This window comes from Coptis chinensis, chromosome 5, assembly GCF_015680905.1.
Source record: "Coptis chinensis isolate HL-2020 chromosome 5, ASM1568090v1, whole genome shotgun sequence".
Lineage (NCBI taxonomy): Eukaryota > Viridiplantae > Streptophyta > Magnoliopsida > Ranunculales > Ranunculaceae > Coptis > Coptis chinensis.
In genome coordinates this window covers 66,340,883-66,357,172 of record NC_141460.1, presented here as the reverse complement: position 1 = coordinate 66,357,172, position 16,290 = coordinate 66,340,883, and the positions used below count along the sequence as shown (strand labels likewise).

Genomic DNA, 16,290 nt, shown 5'->3' with positions numbered 1-16,290 from the left:
GATGAGAGCCACAACTGCTAAGCAATTGCTACAAAACTGCTTTATGTCAGCCGATTTTCTGGGACGATGAAATACAGAAGTCGAAGGCAATTTTGAAACATCTGATACAGGATTTTATCCAAGTCAGCCAAGGGATTTTCAGATGTCACCCCCTCAGCATAACCATCTAGACAAGTAGTGAGGAGCGCTAAGCCTGAATCCATTGTTCAAGTCTTTTTCGTTAATAGGCATTTTGATCTCAGCTTTGCCGAGATCATCAATTATCATTTGATAAAGTTCCACACAAGATTGAACGTTGTCAACTACATTAGGTAGGGTGGATTTGTTGGCGGCAATGTTGGTGGCTTTATCTTTCAACATAATAATAGCATGATTAAGGCAAGCTTTCATCTCACTTTGAAGAATGGAAACTGGATCGATCTTACCCAGCGGGAGGAAGGGTCCAATGGAGGAAAGGCAAAGCAATGGGTGATCAGTGGCATTTCATGCTTTCTTTAGCAAAGGGTATTCTAGGTTAGGAAGTAGTTCTTTAGTAGTGGTTGATCATTTTTTTGGTTTTGGAGCAGGTGAATGTGAGACATGGTTATTCTTACCTTGTGCACATTGTAGAAGGTGAGAAGAAAGCAGAATGAGAACCAGATTAATCTTGTTCCTTGTCTTCATCTCTCCTTCAGACAAAGACTAGGAGATAGATTGAGACGCAAAGGATGAGGATTAAGAGGTAAGGGAATGAGAAGCTGAAAGAGGATCCTAATGCAGACGAAACGTTGTTGTTCTTTTTCTCTTGATCCTAAGGGAATGGAATGTTGTTAGCTGTTCTGGATAATCGTAATCAACTACCTGTTAGAGAAACTACCTGTTAGATATCCTTTTTTTCTACCGAAATTAGAGAATTTCCAGATTAATCATAATCAACCAAATTAGTTAAACTAGTCAACAGGTCAAAATCAACCGAATAGTAATAAATCAAGCTAAGATTGTCCAAATTCACATGGAGTGGATGTGCCAAACTTGGAAGTCTAAATCTGTCTAACAAATTACACCAAAATATTACAAAGTTTTAGTAACAGACAGAAATTGGATAGTAACCTGACATGCTAAGATATCAGTTACCTGACTCTGGGTACATGAGGGCAGTTGCAAATCCAATTTCGCCATTGAGTTGTAGGTGCAAAACCATATTGCAATCAAAAGTAGATTCCTGAAGGGAATTGACCAAGTTCACCTAGATGGAGATCAAGTACATAACTAGCTTTTCATACCGAAGCTTCATTCACACTTCAGAGCGCGAGTAATTTCCCATGCGCTTGAATCAATTCCTCCACTAAGACTATCAGCGTCTACATCAACCTGCCTCTTGCAATTCACAATTGCAATCATGAACCTTTCATTCTCAAGTGTATACAGATACATAGCTTGTTCATCCTGAAATCAAACAAGCATATACCAGTTGTACCATAACAAGAATCCTCAATATTAACAAGACATTGCTATAATGCAAGGAATCAAATAACAATAATGACAAATGCTTCTATTTTACATGAGTTTTATATTTTGGTAGCTGAAAATGACATTAATAGAGATAATTGTCACGAGTCCCCCAAAAGGAATCATATGATACTTTGAAAACTTTAATTAATGGTTTGACTCCTGATTTGTTTAGTCAAACAAGGATAGAAAATAGCAAAAGGTAATTAGCCAACAAAAGTGGGACAGAATATGTCATGTCAATGTCAAGCTGAAACAACAACCAAAAAAAAACAAATAATAACAAGTTAAAAGTGCGACCGAAAAACTACCTCCTACCACCATCTTCTGTTGGAGATGTTACAAAGGTGTTGTCCCTAAGAGAAGTACAGATAGGTAAACTTCAACCATAAGTAAATAATACACTAATGCTCATTCGCCTCATTGTCTGGACCTTCACAAAGGCACCCTAAATAAAGCATTCTCCTATTTATTTTCCCCAGAGCATTGTGGTGTGCTTCAAAGTCCGGAACGCCTTAAATCGTTTTCAAAATTTCTTCTTTCCATCTGAATGAACAATATACATAAAGGAACAAAAACCTTTTTGTCCAAAACTGAATACTGGACTCTTAAGGTAGACAGATGCCTGTTTTCTTTTTGGCAAACTGAAGGCATCAACAACATAAAATTTTATCTTCAATGGGCAGAACTTCCAATCTCCTAAATGACACCAACTAATTTTATCGATCATAGAAAGTCAAAATTTGATTCCATACTTATATCAAGAAATACTGATTTTCACATTTTTTGCCTTACAGATCCCAAAAACAAACTCTTCTCTTGGCTGCAGGATCCATTACGAGTCGGAAGCCACAAAATGGAAGAATACAGAGCATCCACGGAAATCCTTCAGGAGTCTAGAAGAAGGATGTAGCACCTATCTAAAGCCTGACACAGTGACACCAAACTTATCATGCAAAGTTTCAGGGATGCCAACATCAAAAGTTTGGGGGAGGTGAAAACACTTGACTTTTCACACTTTTCCTTGTTCTTTTTTTCTGACTATATATTCCTAAAACATGCAATCAAGTTCTGCAGGCATGCCTTCTACAGCCACCATACTAATGTCAACTACTGGTGTGACCACTACCAATGCTCACGCTACTGTTAAGGCAGAACTCAATTTATTAATTTTACTTCCTAAATTATAAAAGTATCATCTGATTAGATGGTTAAAATAGAGTAAATACAATAATACGGACGTTTTTCCACATTGTGCTAGCCAGTTTGCAGTCTGTACAACCTAGCATGTCATAACTCTGTTGATCTGATTTGACATTAAAATCGTTTCCCCCTTAAAAATTTATTTAGGTTGTGATTGACGAATTGGATAACCGTTTTTCTCAAAAAAAAAGTAAGATATTTACGCTATTGTAGACGGATACGACATGTTAAAACCAGATCTTTTAGAGATGAGAAATTTTTGGAAGAAAAAAAAATCCAACAATACCAATGTAGTCATAGTGTGTATTTTATAATGCGGTATATATGTTTTATTCAGTTTATTTTAATATGCCCCTTGCATATTAGAATGTGTATTTATGGCTTATAATTTGTATTTCAATTCTTCCAGTGTTTGCCAAATGCACAAGGTTGCAGGCGGTTGTGTGCATCACCAATGCAATGCTTACCAAAATAAAAGTAATATGCCCCTTTTATGATTGCCCTTGCTGTACTCCTTATTAATACAAACGTAATGTCCACAACCCTAGGCCCTAGCTAACAAGGTTGTGTGAATCTTTCCCAAATCTCTTCTTCTTCTCTCCTTAAAAGCCCTAATCTTGGATTTCAACTAACCCTATCTTCGTTTTTCCAACTATAGTACTATCTTATTTTTTCTATCTATTCAGAAGGGAAAATACATCGTGAAATCCTCTCTGTATCTGTCCTATATTTACCTATCCTATTTCTCTCCCCCCAGTACTGCTCCTCTTTTCAGTACTATATTTTAGGAGAATGGTGGATTTTCCAGAGAACTAATTAAACGTACCCTTCCTTTGTCATGGAAAGAAGAGCAAGCCATGTCTTGGTTAATATGCTTAATATTATTTACAATTTAATTTAATGATTACACCAAAAATTAATCTAACTTAATGTAATGGAAAAGTTAATTAGAAATTAAACTGATTAACCAATTTGTCACCATTATGGTCAGTATCCTCCCCTAATAGTGTACTTCCAATCGTTAATACGCAAAACCATATTTATACATATCTGTATTGAGTTACTAACTAGTCCGCACTTTCATCATCTATTATGCACCAAGCCACATAACAAAACTTGACAAAACAAGATACAATTTCCATTGCTTGATGATGTGATACATATATTGATGAACCATGCTTAAATATAGTGCCAAAATGGATCAAATACTTATTGACGGGTCCACTTATCAAACTCAAAAAGAATAAAAATTTTCAAATTTTCAGAAGTTGACATGACTTCGCCGTTTGAAGGCATTCATTCACTTATGTCCTCACAGAAAGTGGTTACACTTTTATTTATTTGAGGTTCATTTCAGCAATTTTACGAGTCTGCTTCAAATTCTGCTATGTACTCATACAATCATACTAAGAAACATGCTAAGAAAAAATGGATAAGACTTACGGGAGGTTAGAGGTATATCTGTATAAGAAACATCTTACAAAGATAGTTCTCTCCTCATAAGCCTTTGTGATTTGCTCCAGTCTTCCCAGAAGAAAAGAGAGGACAAAAAATGTATAGAAATTCAAATTGATACCTCAGTCAGCTCATAGAACTCATCTGGGGAAACTTGCAGCAATTCTGCAGCAGTTTGACCAGTACACCACGCAAAGACCTTCATACTCTCATCAGCAAGAAAAACGTTTAAATGGAAGCTACGCATAACTTCCCCAACACAGGTGCAACGACAGAAAGTACATTCTAGAAGCCCATCAGGTCTTTCACTCAAAAAATGGCCACAAATGATGTGAGAAAATCTTGAGATCACATGGTAAAGTTCAATGTGATCAAGACGTACACTGCATATCTGTTTTTGGTTTGAAAGCAAAAGGTAAAAATCAGGATCCCTTCATGTATGTAGTTCCCCTCAAATTCTCAAGTAAAAGGATAAAAATAAACTTGCTGACTCATAGAGCATTATTGACTTAAATTGCAGATTAAAGCAGATCCTACAAACTTAGAGAAAAATCAGAAAATACATTGAGTGCTGTACTGTTCAACATCCCATCAACAAAGATGTTGATCCGTAACAGAGCATAGAGTATTATCAAGAAGAGAGAAAATAGTAAATCAGTGTCTTTGTATAACAAGAATAGAACCTGCTTCTATTCAATAACTGTTCTCATTACACTTGGAATTAGTAAATGATCAGAAGATTTTTAATTGTTCTATATGGGGGTAGGAGAGGGTACAAAGGTAAGGAAAGAACGGTCTTAAATTCAATATCATAATACAACAAGCGGTCAAACCACTCGATAATACAGCCAAAGTGTTTAATTGTAGTCCTTCAAAGAAAGATATCATATAGAAATTCAGGTACAAACAAATAAAGCATTTTGATCAAAATAAATAAATAAATAGAGCAACCAGTGGATTTCTTGTGCGTGAACAAGCACAATCAGCAGTAATAGGTGAATGCGACAATACATGAAAAAGATGAGAAAGACTTTCAGACTTTGTAAACTGAAAAAGTACCACGTGGTAATCATTAATACAAAAAAACTATAGTTACAAAGGTTTCCCAGTATGTGGCAACAAAATTCTTCGCATAAATCCTCCAGGTTGTCCAGAATTAGTCAGCAAGTAAAGAATTAAATGCAAAACAAATGTTTTTCCATGAATGTGATGATGAATTGATGATACATATGAGCAGCTACCAGCTAGCTAAGCCAGTGAAGTCTCTGAAAGTTGAAGTAACATAACTGTATTTCTTACCTGCCAACAGCATTACCTTCTCAGTTCTCACCAATTTATAAGATCCTTTTTTTTTTCTTTTCCAAATTTTCGTTAGTCATGTATTTGTATAACATATCTACATCCCAAAGATTGACCTTATTCTTCAAAAATTTTCCAGCATATTCCAAGTTAACCCCTCACCTAGTCACCAATGTCTTGTCAAATCTGAACTTTGTTACTTTGACTAGTTAAATAAATTTGTTCACACACTTCGAGCAAAGTACAGTCAAGCATTCTAACGTTTCTGGAATCCTCATTACTTTATACAATCATTTTTCCTAGATGCAAACAATGTTTGAAAAAACGCCCTGAAGCTTAAGCCTCGAGGCGTGATTCACACTTTTCCAGGCTTTGGAGCACTGAGGAAGCCTCAGCAGTATTATACCTCACTGGACTGAGGGGTACGCCATGAAGCAAAAGCCTTACTGACTGAGAGTTGACTATCCGAGACCAACAAAAAGTTACTTTACTTCATTCCCTTTTTTCTTTTTCTTTTTCTTTTCTTTTCTTTTCTTTTCTCTTTTTTCTTTTTATACTCTTACCTCCAATAACACTCTTAAAGGCTGAAAGAACATTAGATCATATTTTGTCCATCAAAACATCTTACTCTAATAGAAATCACACACTCCCATTCTCAAACCCTATTTCTCCTCTTCCATTGTTTTCAACCTAGAGAGTAATTATGATTCCGTTGTCCGTCAAATCTCTTCTAATTTTGATTCCGTTGCTTCTACGGTCCCCTATTCTTCAATTACACCAAGAAACCAAATTTTCTCTTTGTGGTATGTGAGTAATTATGCGGTTTTTGCTCTTTTCTTCTATTTTCTTGTCTGTACATAAAGTACAAGTGCACAACCGCAACTGACACAATGGTATACTTGTTCTAACTTTTCTGAATTTAATGCTATATTACTAGATTGTTTTAGCCTTTTTAATTTTGAAGGGCTTAGGCCCGAATCGCCTCTGAGGCTCACCTAACAGAGGTTTAAGGCCTTGGGGCTGTTATGCATTTTTTTCAAACACTGGATGCAAATACACAAGTTGAACCCATTAATGCTTATTTAGATGTCTAACAGATAGGTCTTTGATGACAACATGGAGAGCGCACGCACGTGCTTGTGTAGGATACCAAGGATCCACTGGCTAAAAAACCCAACCTATGAGCTTCCTTATTAGTCACTACATTACCCAGAGCAATTATGTTGGATTTCAACATCTCAACATAGAGAAAAGTATATGACCTCGTATTACACCAACTAAAACGTCTTCATGACCGGTCAAGATATAATAAAAGCCTAAACAGATAAGCGCATATCAGTTTCAATTGAAAGCAACCATGATACAATAAGGACTTTGAGTTTCATTCTTAAGGTAAAGCTAGGAGAGGAACATACATGTGTTACATTTGTATGGGTGGACAAATCCGAAAGGTAAGACAACTTGTGGAGACAAGATGAATTTAGCAATGCAGGAAGGCAACTTAGATTAACCAAGGAAGCTCCAACTTCCTTCTCAAACCACAACACTTCAAGGCTGCCAAAGAAGACAATCCAGCAGCATGGTGAAGTTAGCCAGCAGAAAATCGCACATATAAGTAGATGGTGACTAAATGAACTTAGTAAAACTTAGACCTTGATGCAATTGTGTAATTACAACCATATGTAGCACCTGAAAGTGTAAAACCAACACATGCATACATAACCTATCTACATAGACAGGCTATTTTCTGCAATTTGATGTGCCAGGGACCATGATGCGCCCCAAAAGCCACCAACTGTAGTGAGGCACTATTAGAATTTGTTGTATGACAGTTTTCAACTCTGTTATATATATATATATATTGTTAATCTTCGACCTGTCTAAACCCAACAACCACCTCAATTCAATAATATCGCCCAAATTAATTTAGGGTATTTCTAATAGGGACAAAAAACAAACAAACAACTCACGCCCTTTTTTCGGCAATCTTCTTCTTTTCCCATTCGTTAAAATTTGATTTCGATTTTTGTTTTCTTCATCCTTATTAGGTTGGTATTCATCCTTATTATTTTGGTATGGTTGATTCAAATCAAAGGTCATGCTTGCATATTTATTAGCGAGAGAAATGTTGTTAAATAAGAGATAAAAAGAATATATATATATATAGTAATTCTCTAAAAATAGCTACTTAAGTTAACTTAAAATTAATACTTACGTAAAGCTTTACCTACAAAATGAATTCAAACATAATTTTTTGTGGTTATGAAGCACTCACCATAATGATTATCTTCCCAAAATATTAGAGGTTTCCAAATGAGCTGAAATTTTGTAGAGATGATCTTAATATTGAGTATATCATATCCACAAAAAAATAGGTTTAAATTCATTTTGTAGGTGAAGTTTTACTTACGTACTTATTTTAAAGTTAACTTAAATAGCTATTTTAAAGAATGAATATATATATATATATATATATATATATATATATATATATATATATATATATATATATATATATATATATATATATATTTCAGAGATTGGGCCTGAAGCCCACAATTCCAATTTAATTTCAATTCGGATAAAAGACATAGACTTTTGTAATTATGTCAAAAGCCCACCCCGTCAATTTTTTGGTAATATTACAAATTTGTCCCTTACTCCATCTTCCCCAAACAAAAATCTAGTTGGCTAACGTTTAATATGTTTGTATACAAGACCAAGGCTCCTATGTGAATAAGATGACTCCGGCAGCCTGCATTTTCCACATCAAATACTGGGATGTGGATACATACAGGGATACTCATATTCAATCACTAAATATCCACCATTACAGCACGCCCTGTCTTAAATTCTTTAGTATCCCAATTATATAGTGAATAGTGAATACGGTTGAATTCCAGGTAGATCACAAAGGAGTGAATTTCTAGAATCAAACTAAGATCTGACATGATAATAGTTCAAGCTATAAGTCTCCATTCATATCAGATGATAGTGTCATATTATACATGTAGACATTGGTCCAGATTCACGTCAACATATTCAGGTTCATAAACTTGCAGCAAACACACACACACACAATAAATAGACGAAAAAAGAAACAAATAGGTGGTGGAACAGCTCACATCTTCTGTGAAGTCAAAGAGCATGTTAAACCAGTTACATATATCGTGTGACCTAAGCTCAATCTTCCCAGTGACCTGTGAAAGCAAAATTAAATTTCAGACTATGTCAATTATACATATCAAACTTCAGGGCTAGCTATCTTACATCATAACATCATGTCAGAACACAGAGTAATAGTTGGGGACAATGGTACACAGATACTTTAAACTATTGTTGATATCCATGTCAGACACTTTGATTTTTGTGCAAATGTATTACCCACACAGTAGAGACTGTGTCCTGCCTTATCTGCGTGGGAACAATGAATTGTTGAAAGATTAACTAAGGTCAAGCTAAAAGTCTTCTCTTGGAAGGTATGTCATGAATCTAAAGCAGCAACCCACCCACCATCCCCACCCCCACCCCCACCCCCACCCCCACCCCTCTTTGCTTCTAGATTATTAACTATTTTTACTTTGTTCAACTATTTTTATAGCTTCCCAAGAAAACAGGCTTCCAACCGGAGAACAAATTTTTCTATTTCTCTTTCCTGTTTCTAGTGTTCACCTATTCACTCTTATACTCTGTGCTATGCAACAGATTTTGATGGCAAATGCAGAAGGCGTTTTACTTACTACAAAGTGCTAACATGATTTTCATCTTCATATTTCAACATAACATTTGTGAGTTCCCAGAAAATTTAACAGTCTTTCCCTTCCAGATGATTTAAGATACGTTCCCATACAGCACTTTTTTCTACTGAGTTCTCAAAAAATACATACATACATACATACATATATATATATAGGCAGTACTAGTAATGTTTGAGTCTGCTAATGATTACCAAGAATTGACAAAATGTAGCTTTGCCACAACTGCTCCCGTTGTATCCTCTATTTTCAGAACAAAAACATATTTTGCAGTATTCCTTTCTCTGAAGATGTCTTGAACAACACCATAAAGGCTGACGCTAGTCATCTTGTCACGAAGATCCATCACAAATGACTGCAATACTTAGAACAGGTAAAACAGTTAACTCATAAACATATAGCTTAATATAGCCATTCAAAATCAAGGAGGCATGACACAAAAGTGGGTATATTTCACAATTCAAACCACAATGCAACATTAATTTCAATAAAATTAAATGAAAACTGAAACAAATAAAAAGTGTCATTATTCAGGGTGGGTTTTAAGTTTCCAACCCTCAGAGGACTTTCAAAAGCCATTGGAATAAAAAGGACACAAAACAATCTCAGCACTCATATAAAGAGCCTTCAAAACAGAAAGGAGTACATTTAGAGAGCGAGAGAGAGAGAGAGAGAGAAGATAGTCAGACTTCTTTTTTTGGAGATACGGATGACTAAGCTTGTAATTAGGTCCACGAGAGAACAATCCATGCATATACTTCTAAACCCCCCTGCTTATTACAGGTTTAACTCGGACAAGTATACAGTTGTACGAATTATTATGGTTTTTATTAAAGTTGCAGGCAACACTTCCTAAGATTACAATATTGTAACATCATATCCGAGAATTTTCCTTTTCATCCTTACAAGGTATGATAAGAAAAGATTAAGGCCACACAGGTGAAACTAGAAAATATGAGGTGCATTTGAAACGCTAGAAAGAGCATTTTACACATCTGATAGACTACCAATTGGCACAATCTTTTATAAATTAAGCACAAGAAACACTGTCTAACTATAAATTAAGCAACTCCAAACTGTAAATAAAAGTCTTATAGATTGCAAGGAATATACTCACTCGGAAAGGATAACTACTGAAATCAACAGTGCCATGAGAATCACAAGGTAATGTCACTTGAGAAACTTTAGGAGCCTGGGTCCCATTTAACCCTTTCTGCACCCTCGATCCTTCGTACCCGTTTTGTGTAGAGGCTATGCATATCTGAGTACGATGTATATTAAATTCGCAAACTCTAAAGTAAGACTTTTACAACAAAGACAATGTCAATAACTAACCTGTTCTCCATGTTGATGAAAAGGAACCAAATATAACTGTGTTGCAGTACCATATTCAAGACAAAACTCCTCACTGGTTTCAATTTTGCTTTCAGCAGCACTTGCAATGAAAGGCCTATCCAGTGCAAGCATACTTCCAACACTAAAATAATGTTTTATTTTTTATCAGCGATGAAAGGAAAATAAAATAGGTAACAAATCCAGGAAAGGGTTAACCTTGAAAATATTGGGTTAACCTGAAAACATTGGCAAGGAGAACCTGCTCACCCCACAAAAGAAATTTCAGCTTCCCACCATCGCTATCAACTAGAGTGACTTGCTTTCGCAGCAAAGTACCAAACTTCCCATGGATTTCAGAGAGCCCAACTGATTCAATCCTACACATGAGAAAATATAAGGAATCAAGGAGAGGAAAGGGGTACTGGAAATCAACCCTTTTAGTAGACATAAATGCAATCTTCCAACAAAACATTATTGATATCTTCTGAACATGCATAATCTGCTGTATCATGGCAAACAAGGTTAGGTGTGCATAAACGTCTTCTCCAAATTGATGAATAAATATAATTGTAGGCACCAAACGTACTTATTGTGATTTGAATTAAAAACTCCAAGGTTTGTTCATGTAATAGGTTGTCTTATAATTCAACAAGCAATACATTAAAGTAGTAACGTAGAAGCTTAAGCTCAAAAATTGCTGCTCAACTTTGTATGTCTTGCCTCGCATAAAAAGAATAAGAAGTGCCGTTAGTAATTGCATTAGGTGTGATGGAAGAAAAGTAATCCGTATAAAACTGAGCTCCTAGAAGCATTGCATCGTCGTCTTGATTCTGCGAGAAAACAGAAAGATATCAATTGGGCATGACTGCAAGTTGGATAATTGAAAATTTAAACACTTGTTCTACAATTTTTGCATTCTAAAAAGTTGTTGCATAGAACTTCAAATAGTGATATATACCCAAAAGTTAAGACATGATTGGGAATAACATTCCAAAAAAAAATACCTCATCCAGCAGTATCACAATGTATTCTGTAGGCAAAAGTCGTGAACACCCAGAACCTCCCGTCTTCCGGAGGCAGCAACCCGTAAGAAAAACTTCCCTTCCTTTCTTTAAAATCCCATTGTCAGGACATTCAAAATCTACCAAGTCGTAGTATCTGACAAGGACAAAACACATAATGAATTTGAGTACAATTAGAACTAGATATTGGGAACCCTTCATCCAGATGCAGTAACAATGATAACCTTCACCAAACAGCAAGCTTTCAATAGGCTGACAAGCCTGACAGCATATACACAAGGAGGGAAGAAAACAAGACAAAATCCATATAAAGGTCATTTATCTTCTACATTTATTTCAATAATCCCATCAGTACTTTAAGAACAGATATATACTTGAACATCATACGTTTCAAGTGAAACATTCCAGTGAAGTTATTCTTTCCATCCCAACAAACTAGTAGTGCTGCAAAATAGTGAATCTTACATCAAACCATCCACAAAACACTCTGCTATTACTTGCATCCCTCACTCCAGGTCGGAGGATGTCGGAATAGACTCGTCTTGGTGATGCTTTTGCCAGACATACAAGGATCGACATCTGCAGGAACAGAACGGGATTGACGCCAACAAGACTACAACAATTACTACTTGGAAATGGAGCACTTTCCTCAAAACTCCAAAACCATCAGCTGGTAAGGAGGAGCTTGAATTTGTTCAACCACCAAAACGGAAGAATTTTAGAGATTGAGGACAATATACTAGAGGACGGAGCCAAGGAGTGGGAAGAAAGATTATCTGGTTTTCTTTTCAACAAAAAACCTGTTGTGCTTCAAGGTAAAATCTGTTGTAAAAAACAGGAAGCTGAGAGAAGATTTAGAAATTGCTCTAGGTGGTGAAATGGATTATATTATGACTTTCTTCAGCTCACTTTGATGGGCTTGAGGCTTTCCCCAAGACCAAGGATCATGATAAAGTGGTTAAGGAAGCTACTCATGTAATGACAATGTTGGTGGGGCCAAGTCAGAAAGGTGCGCAGGATAAGTAAACTCTGAACTCCCCTCCTGTGACAAGATCCAATTCAAAGGTGCAATGTACTTCAAAACCTTCGTAATTTTGGAATGTGAAGAGACCATAGAAACGAAGCTGTGTTGGTTCCTTAAACTTATGGTTTCTGGTTGCACGCTATCTGCTTTAGGATTTATTGAACACAAACTACATTGATTTCTTATCGAAACTGGTGTTCCTTGGCCTATATTTTGTACTGTGTACTATAATTTCTTTCACTCCAACAAACAATCTCTGCTTAACTAGCGGGGGAAGTCCACAAAGACACTGGTCAAGCTCCAGTTTAAACAATATTTCACTGGATAAAAAAGGAAGAGACGCCGGTCGCAGGATAGTTTCAGCTGAAACATCCTGAACAGCGTAAAATTGTTAAGATAAGTAAGCAGGCCTCTTAAACTCTTGGTTCATCCATGACCATTAAGATAACAGTTCAAATGACTTGTTTGAGGGCTTTATTGCATGGGTACTTAAAAATGGAAGCTGTACCCATGTCAGGCACCTTTGTCTAACTAAGTTGCCTTGTCCACACCATGTCCTAGCCACACCCATGCAACATAGTTAGAGGATCATCAAGTTCCACCTTACAAGTCCACAAGCAACACAGTTCTAAATCCATTGGCCTAAGCAGTCTTGCTCTATTTTTAGTGTGTCCAAAGAGGCACAATAATGTCCTTTTTGGGAAGTTTTTTTTTATTTTTATTATTATTTTGTTTTATCACATGTCTACATTCATGTTGCATTGTGTCAATAGTCAAAATAATGTTGTAAAATTATAATTAAAAATCAGCAAGTGCACAAGAATACCTGCGGTGGAGGTAAAGATCAATGGTACTAGAACTCCAAAAGTCACCCAAGCTAAGCATATAAATATTTGTACCTGAAAAACAAATGTCAATCATTAAAACCAAAATCTCGAAAATAAAAATGTGCTAGCTAGCTAACTACCTAACTACCTGGAAGTTTATACACGTCCAAAATAACCGCTTCCAAAACACTATTCACAGACAGAAAATTCTTGTCGTATATAGAATCGACCGTAACCGTATTCCCAAGTTTCTTTCTCCTATATTCCTTTTTCATTTGAGTAATACAATCATTCCTTCGTTTCGGTGCACCAACTTTATACTGCTCACTCCATGCCTATACTCAAAACAAATAAGTATTAAATAATAATAATAATAATAATAATATATTGTAGATATAAGTTGAGTACCTGTGCCAGGTCAGATAGAAGGATTGCAGCGGTAACTCCACTTGAGTAAGCGGAACAAGTTTTTAGAATTTTAGTAAGTATCCAGTTCCAGGATGGTCCGGTTTCCGGTTCTTCGGGAGAGAGTATGGAGTGTGCGTAGGCTACGAATTTAAGAAACGCGTCGTTTTCTGATTGGGTAGTAGTGATGTCATCGATGATTATTGGGTTAGCGGTAGAGTTCATTTTTGGTTTTTTAAATTTTGGAACCCTAGGTTTGTTTTTATAGGGGAAGTTTTGGAAGGGTTAATTTAGTTTTTTTTTTTTGGTTTTGGCGCCAATGATAGTAGACGTGGCAATGTTGCCTGGAATGGTTTTCTGGAGTATAGACCACTGTAACAACAGATCGCCCCATCTCTCTCCACCCCGCTTTAATAAGTTAGTTACACACCCCGTTTAATATGACGGGTGTGTTAACTGTTCACCCACAAATTTTCGATTTCTACTCAAAACTCGGTTTTCTCCCAACTTAAAAAGAAAAAAGAATAGAAGAAGATGATTTTGAGGAAACAAGCTTTCGAAGCATTATATTCTGGTTTCAATATAATGTGTGCTCCTATGGCACTGTTTTTATTAGATAACTGCAAGCAGTGTGCGTGAGCGGAGGTAGAGGAGAGAGAGAGATGGGTTTGTGGTGGGGAGAGAGTTGGATTTGGTTGAGAATGAATGAGGGAGAGGGAGATTGAGAGTGTATGGAGAGAGAGAGGGAGAGGGGCGAAGATAATAGAAGAGATGAGGACAGACAAACAAAAACCAACCAAATATTTTTTTGTCCGCGTACCCCCATTCTGCCAAGAGCGTTCATTCCGCTCACTTGATTATATTGTTTTTTAATTGATTTTGTGTTTTTTGTGTTCAATTGTGATTATATGCTGAGATTCTATTGTGAAGTTTGTTTATACTTCAAAATTAAATTTAGTGGGTGTTTAGATCTCATTTTTTCAAAAAATTAATTTATCTTAAAAAGTATTTTTTTTTTTAATATTTATTCTAAAAACAATTTTTAAATAAATTAAGCATGTTTGGTTGAGATTTTTTTCTTAACAACTATTTGATCAAACTAGTGAATTTCGTGATATTTCTCAAAATATTTTGACATACCTCGACATTTGTCACTAATGGCACCAGGCAATCCATTTGCCTTTGGCGCTGGACGAGAAAGTGAGAAGAAAAAATTGTTTTTTAACTTGAGAAACATGTTTTTGTTATTTATCATAAAACATGTTTTTTGGATAAAAAACTATTTTCTACAAAAATAGATACCAATTAAACGTGTTTATTTTTTTTTTAAATATTTGTTCGCTAATAAGTATGTTTGATTGAAATTTTTTTTCACTAATAAATAGCTCTGTCTTATTATTGTCAGAGGCCTCCACTTTACCATACAGAACAACGATCATATTTGATGATGCGTCCTACCTGAAGGAACCAGTAGACGCCTTCATTGTCAAAGGATTGTGGGATGCATCACATTTTATAGTAAAATGGGCCTGCAAAAGAGAAATAAGCACAACATAGTTCCAAACATATAAGTAAATACATAGAAAACTAACAAAGACCAAACATCAAAACACAATAACAAACCAAAACAACATTTAAAAACAATAATAAGAAGAAGAAGAAAAAAAATACTTCCAACACTGTTATGATTGGAACAACCAATGCAATAGCCCTAGCATAATATTAGTTTAACGGAAAAAAAATCTAACATATTAGAGGAGATTGATTTTTAGTGTCCATCTAACATAGTAGAGAGATTAATCAAGAGGATTTTGAGTGCTAATTGCTAAGTAGATGATGAGATTATGCCTAAAGAAAGTTATTATATATATATTTTTGCTAACTATGTGTGTGGGCTAGCTTATGCACACCGAATAATAAAGTTAATTTGCAGTTAAGGTTAAACTTATTACTTCACGATATGTGTTGGTTGCTAATACATCAGCGTGCATGCGTAAATTCGAGCACTCTATACCTATTGTGCAGGCCCTATATTTATCTTATTTTTTATTTTTGTTTTATATCCTGGCTATAAAACGGACATCCATTTACGGACTTGTTATATAGTGTATTGCGCAGCTTATATAATCTCTTGCACATCTTATATAGTATCATATATAAACATAAATTAAAAAGCTAATAAGTGTAAATTAAAAAAGTTGTTCAAGACACTATATAAGTTGTTCACGACACTATATAAATTATTTAAGACACAAGTCCATAAATGGACTAGTCCGTTTAAGAGCCGGGCATATATATTATCCCCTCCCATATATATAGGGGAGGGATCAATATACCATAATTTATACCGTGGCCCACAACTTCACCCACAAGACGAACTAAAACCTAATTTTTTGTGGCTATGTTAAACAAACCATGAAGATCGCCTCCACAAAATATTAGCTTATATACATAGAGAGAGAAATTTAGATTATCAA

At 35.5% G+C, this 16,290-nt stretch overlaps 1 protein-coding gene across 3 annotated transcripts; it reads right to left on the bottom strand.

The window, feature by feature from the left end:
• Nucleotides 1–939: 939 nt before the first annotated feature.
• On the bottom strand, nucleotides 940–14,225 carry LOC147498431 (Nucleic acid-binding proteins superfamily). Of its 3 annotated transcripts, none has more exons than XR_015195488.1 (13): nucleotides 13,817–14,225; nucleotides 13,557–13,743; nucleotides 13,408–13,480; nucleotides 11,540–11,693; nucleotides 11,256–11,365; nucleotides 10,772–10,912; nucleotides 10,536–10,677; nucleotides 10,318–10,461; nucleotides 9,395–9,555; nucleotides 8,571–8,645; nucleotides 6,861–6,999; nucleotides 4,135–4,537; nucleotides 940–1,425 (listed from the first exon to the last, which is right to left on the bottom strand). XR_015195488.1 is itself a non-coding variant. In XM_086560421.1 (13 exons), exons 1-13 carry the CDS (start codon nucleotides 14,036–14,038, stop codon nucleotides 1,270–1,272), a joined length of 1,974 nt encoding a protein of 657 aa, XP_086416547.1. In that variant the 5' UTR covers nucleotides 14,039–14,225; the 3' UTR covers nucleotides 940–1,269. The 3 variants fall into 3 exon arrangements, 2 of the variants coding, with proteins under 2 accessions (XP_086416547.1, XP_086416548.1); XM_086560421.1 differs by having other exon boundaries at nucleotides 4,268–4,537; XM_086560422.1 differs by lacking the exon at nucleotides 4,135–4,537.
• Between the last annotated feature and the right edge of the window lie 2,065 nt (nucleotides 14,226–16,290).

Excerpts from the sequence above, each read along its gene's own strand:
- LOC147498431 (XM_086560421.1), bottom strand. The coding sequence starts at position 14,038 with ATGAACTCTACCGCTAACCCAATAATCATCGATGACATCACTACTACC. Across the intron at positions 13,744-13,816 it reads TTCTATCTGACCTGGCACAG|GCATGGAGTGAGCAGTATAA; the intron begins GTACTCAACTTA and ends TTTTGAGTATAG. Across the intron at positions 9,556-10,317 it reads TCAGTAGTTATCCTTTCCGA|TCATTTGTGATGGATCTTCG; the intron begins GTGAGTATATTC and ends TAAGTATTGCAG.